The sequence below is a fragment of the Orycteropus afer genome, unplaced genomic scaffold (genome assembly GCF_000298275.1).
Source record: "Orycteropus afer afer isolate SDZICR_OR568_19922 unplaced genomic scaffold, OryAfe1.0 scaffold00002, whole genome shotgun sequence".
Taxonomy (NCBI): Eukaryota; Metazoa; Chordata; class Mammalia; order Tubulidentata; family Orycteropodidae; genus Orycteropus; species Orycteropus afer.
The window spans coordinates 31,168,759-31,174,183 of NW_006921589.1; the positions used below are offsets into that span (position 1 = coordinate 31,168,759).

Here is a 5,425-nt window from a genome sequence, read left to right on the forward strand (position 1 = left end):
AGTGCCTAAGGCACTTGACTGCTAACCAGAAGGCTGGCGGTTCAAACCCACCAGCCACTCCTCAGAAGGAAGATGGGGCAATCTACTTCTGTAGTGATAATGCCTCAGAAACCCAAGGAGGGTCACTATGAGTCGGGTCCGACTCGACGGCATGTAACAACAACAAAGCTGCTGAATTCAGTGAGGAAAATCCAGGAAAGAAAAGAGAGAGGGAGAAACTCAATGAATGCATGGGACAGACTTCTGCTAAAGATAACTGTACTGAGATTTAAGGAGACACAAATTTACACTCCAGAAAAATAACAGAATCCATGGTGTCTATAATATAACATTCACAATGTCCAGGATATAATCCCCAACTACTCAATACAAAAAGAACGAGCAAAATTAAACTTATTCTCTCTGTTTTTGGCTTCTGGGGATTTTCTTGCTTTTCATTGAAATCAGTTCAGGATTTACTGTAATTTATTTAAAGATGTTTGTTATAGTTCATTCACTATTACTAGGTTAAAATTTAACATACTGAGCACACAGTCCTTTCAAAAGGTTCTACCAATATACAGATAAATCAGCAATCTTTGGGAGTATTTCTTTCACTCAATCTTGAATAAAATCCTGTTGTTTTAATTAGTATTTATTTCTATCTAGCAAGTTGGATATTTATTGTACATTTATTGGCCACACTTCTTTTGTGAATTAGCAGCACATATTTTTAATCTATTTTTTTTTGAGTTGTTCTTTCATACTAATTTATACCAGTTCTTTATTAATTATTCACGTGTTGAAATATATTTTTTTCAGATTGGCTTTAGACTTTCTTTATTGTATTTCCTCCCCGAAAGAATATATTTTAAATGTTTTACATAGTCAAATTTATCATTATTACTTAATGGTCACTGGTTAGGGGATCATAGTTATAAAGCTATTCCTAATAAAGGTCATAAAAATAATGTAAGACTTTTAACATAGTTTCTGAGATATTAACAAATGGAAATTAACTTGTATGGATTATGTAAAACCTTGCTATGCCATTCAGTCTACTCCGATCCACAGTAACCACAAAGGGCAGAGTAGAACTGCCGCATAGGGTTTCCAAAGCTGTAATCTTTACAGAAGCAGATAGCTACGTATTTCTCCTGTGGAGCTGCTGGTGGGTTCAAATCAGTGACCTTTTAGTTAGTAGCTGTGCCGTTAACCACTGTGCTACCACCAGTGCTCCCTTGTAATGTTCATATATACCTATATAATTTTTAATACATGCACAGCCAATGAATATTTATTTGGCATCAACTCTAGATTGTTTGTCTAGTACACTTTTTTCAGAATTTCACATCTATATTCCCATAGTTTGTTGAAATCTCTATTCTAAAGTCACCTCCTCAGTAAGCCCTTTTCTAACATTCTTTCTGTAATTTCTATAACCTTTCCATCATTTTATCTTCTTATCCATTTTTTTCCCTCATAGCACTTACTGCTCTTGAAATTATATGTTCACTTATTTGTTTGTAGATTCTCCCCCACAAGAATGTAAGCCCTAAGAGAGATATCTGTATTTTTCACCTACATTCCCAGTAGAAGCTCTGGTAGCCTCGTGCCTAAGGCACCTGACTACTAACCAGAAACCTGGCAGTTCAAACCCACCAGCCACTCCTCAGAAGGAAGGTTGGGCAATCTACTTCCGTAGTGATACCACCTCAGAAATCCAAGGGGGGGTAGCTATGAGTTGAGGCCGACTCGACGGCACATAACAACAACAACATATTCCCAGTTATCTAGAATAGGACTGGGAGCTCTGATGGTGTGGGCTTAAGGCATTTGACTGCTAACCAGAGGGCTGGCAGTTCCCACCAGCCACTCCTCAGAAGGAAGATTGGGCAATCTACTTCCGTAGTGATACTGCCTCGGAAACCCAAGGAGGGGTCGCTATGAGTCCGATCGGACTCAACAGCAGTGAGTGAGTTTAGAGTAATACTTGGCACAAAATTGATACTCTCTGTGTTGGTTAAATAAAATTAATGAATTTGTGAGTAAATGGAGTTACTATCCCAGATGACTATGAGTATAGAAGGAAAAGTACATAATCTAATAGCAACCTTACCTCCAGAAGTTTCAGATTATCTAGATCAAGAGAGGGTTCTGATGCTGCTGCCTCCATCATGTTCATACTGTGAAGACCTTGTTTATGGTCTCCTGTAGAAACAGGAAACAGAAGTTACTAATATGTGGCTTTCTTAAAACGAAGATCTTGATTGCACTTCTTATTACACTGCCATTAAAAAGAAGAGCTACTGAAGGGTTGGCAGCAAGATGAATCCCTGATATCAATGAGTAAAACTATTTATGAAAAAATAAAAATTGAAAAAAAAAAAGTTTGTCAGAAAGAAAAATGAGAGGTACATAGCTTTAAAAAAGAAGACTATACATTCTGATTAAAAGACATTTTAAATAAATTGTAGGAAAAATTAGATTTTTACCTGTCAGCATCCTGTATCCAAAACATAAAGCAACTATTAAAACAGCTAATGCAGAGACTGATGCCAAAGCAATGATTATTGTCTCATCTCGGTTGAATGAATGAGGTGGACCTAAAAGAAAACAAAAAATATCATTCTTTTTAAATATTTTGTTAATATAATGTATGATCAAGAACCAATGATATAGAAGAAAGAAGACCAAGCTGCTCTGAAGGAACTGGCAAAAAACAAACCTTCAGGAATTGACAGAATAACCATTGAGATGTTTCAATAGAGAACTGTAATATCGGAAGTGCTCCCTCGTTTATCCCAAGAAACCTGGCTAACTGACTGGAAGAGATCCATATATGTGCCCATTCCAAAGAAAGATGGTTCAACAGAATGCAGAAATTATCGTGCAGCATCATTAATATAACATGCAAGTAAAATTTTGCTGAAAATAATTTAAAAATGGTTGCAGCGACAGGGAACTGCCAGAAATTCAAGCCGGATTCAGAAAAGGGCGTGGAATGAAGGTTATCACTGCTGATGTCAGATGTATCTTGCCTGAAAGAAAAGAATAACAGAAAGAAGTTTACCTGTGTTTTACTGACTACACAAAGGCATTCAACTGTGTGGATCCTAACAAATTATGGATAATATTGAGAAGAATGGGAATTCCAGAACACTTAATTGTGCTTATGAGGAACCTGTACATAGACCAAGAGACAGCTGTTCAAACAGAATGAGGGGCTACTGCATGGTTTAAAAACCAGGAAAAGTGTGTCAGGGTTGTTATCCCTTCAGCATACTTATTCAATCTCTATGCTGAACAAATAATACAAGAAGCTAGACTATATGAAGAAGAACATGGCATCAGGATTGGAGGAAGGCTCATTTAACAGCCTGTGATATGTAGATGACATATCCTTGCTTGCTGAAAGTGAAGACTTGAAGCACTTACTGATGAAGATCAAAGGCTACAGCTTTCAGTATGGACTACACCTCGAATAAAGAGAACAAACTAGACCAATAAGCAATATAATAAAAGGAGAAAAGACTGAAGTTGTCAAGGATTTCATTTTATTTGAATCCACAATCAACACCCATGGAAGCAGCAGTCAAGAAATCAAACAAGGTATTGCATTGGGCACATCTGTGGCTAAAACCTCTTTAAAGTGTTAAAGAGCAACGATGTCACTTTGAAGACAAAGGTGTACCTGACCCAAACCATGGTATTTTCAATTGCCTCATATGTAAAGCTGGTGAATGAATAAGGAAGACCACAGAAGAACTGATGCATATGAATTGTGGTGTTGGCAAAGAATATTGAAAATACCATGCACTGCCCAAAGAATGAACAAATCTGTTTTGGAGCCAGAATGCTCCTTAGAACCGAGAATGACCAGACTTCCTTTTGTACTTTGGTCATGTTATCATATACTGCAGAAGGATTACATGTCTAGTAAAGTAGAGACTCAGCAAAAAATAGGAAAACCTTCAATAAGATAAAAGATGGACTCACACAATGCCTACAATAATTGTCTGAAGCATAGTAACGATTGTGAGGATGGGGCAGGACTAGGCAGTGTTTTGTTCTGTGGTATATTCAGTTGCTATGAGTCGGAGCCAACTTGATGGCACCTTAACAACAACAAATGCTGACAGAATGACCTTTAGAAACACTGTATCAATATAGTCAAAATCAGTAATGTTTTTGCATCTAAAGAAATGACAGAAAAAATATTAATAAATTTGTGATATCTGCACATAATCTATTTTTATGATCATACAAATGGGACACCACTATTGAAATATCCAGTATATCACGGAACAGCATTTAGAGAACAGTCTTTAAAAGCACAGCCTTTGGAATCACATCTGGGTTTAAATCCTGGGTCTACATCACTTGTTCAGAGACACTAACCAAATTACTTAAATTTTCTGAGCTTCAATTTCCTCATCTATAAAAATAGTACTCACTATCTCATAAGTGTGCTATGAGGGTCTGCTGGGAAAATGACTGTTAAGTATTTAGTACAGTGTCTGGTACACAGTACTATGCAACAGAGGATAGTTATTTTGTTTATCAATATTATTAATGAAAAGAATATAGCTTTGCAAGCAGTTAAATCAGCATTTGACTTGAAACTCAGTTCTTTCAGTTACTGTATGACCTTGGAAAACTTTCTTCACCTCTCTGAAACCAATCTTCCTCCCTTGCAAAATGGGAGGGAACACGTATCTAAACCAGACGGCTTTTATGAGCATGTATCTTATTTGTTAGTTTCATTTTGTGATTCCATCTACAGAAATGCCACTTAGGATGATGTCCCCAAGCTAGAGCACATCCATAAGAAGGTAGCCAGAACAGTGAAGGTATGAGAACTCTGAAACATGATGGGTAGAAAGAGGTAGAAATGTCCAATGTGGAAAAAAAGAAAACTTGAAAGTTCTATTCATGTGGAAAAACAGACTTGTTTTGAATAGGTAGAGAGAACAGCCAGATTAAATCAGTGTATGTTCAAAGACAATAGTCTTTAGGTTAGCATACAGAGAAACTGAGTTCTTACAAACAGAAATGTCTAAAATGGAATGATATATGAGGTACCCTTTAAAAAGCTGTTTATACTTTTTTTTTTTTTAACTAGAGGTGTTCAGGTAGTGTTTAATAATACTTGTCAGAAGCTGGGCTACAAGTATGGTTACAAATATTTCATACTACAAATATTTTTATTTAATCATTCTTTACATGCAAGCAAAACCAAGTATAAACTAATTCACTGCCATTGAGTCAGATCTAACTCATAGCAACCCCTCTTTGGGTTACGGAGGCGGTATCACTATATTAGTAGTGTGTTGGATTGGGTTCTCTAGAGAAACACAAAAACCAGCAAAGTATATATATATATATTTATAGAGAGAGAAAGAGAGAGAGAGAGAAATTTATCTTAGATAAAATGGCTCACAAG

At 36.4% G+C, this 5,425-nt stretch overlaps 1 protein-coding gene across 1 annotated transcript in view; it reads right to left on the minus strand.

Annotated features, from left to right (window-relative positions):
- BMPR2 (bone morphogenetic protein receptor type 2) overlaps positions 1-5,425 on the minus strand; it is a 230,862-nt gene that overhangs the window by 35,576 nt on the left and 189,861 nt on the right. The window contains exons 4-5 of the mRNA XM_007935044.2: positions 2,475-2,585; positions 2,099-2,190 (exon numbers count right to left, since the gene is read on the minus strand). Coding sequence (XP_007933235.1) covers positions 2,099-2,190; positions 2,475-2,585 — 203 coding nt within the window. The remainder of the gene's footprint in view (positions 1-2,098; positions 2,191-2,474; positions 2,586-5,425) is intronic.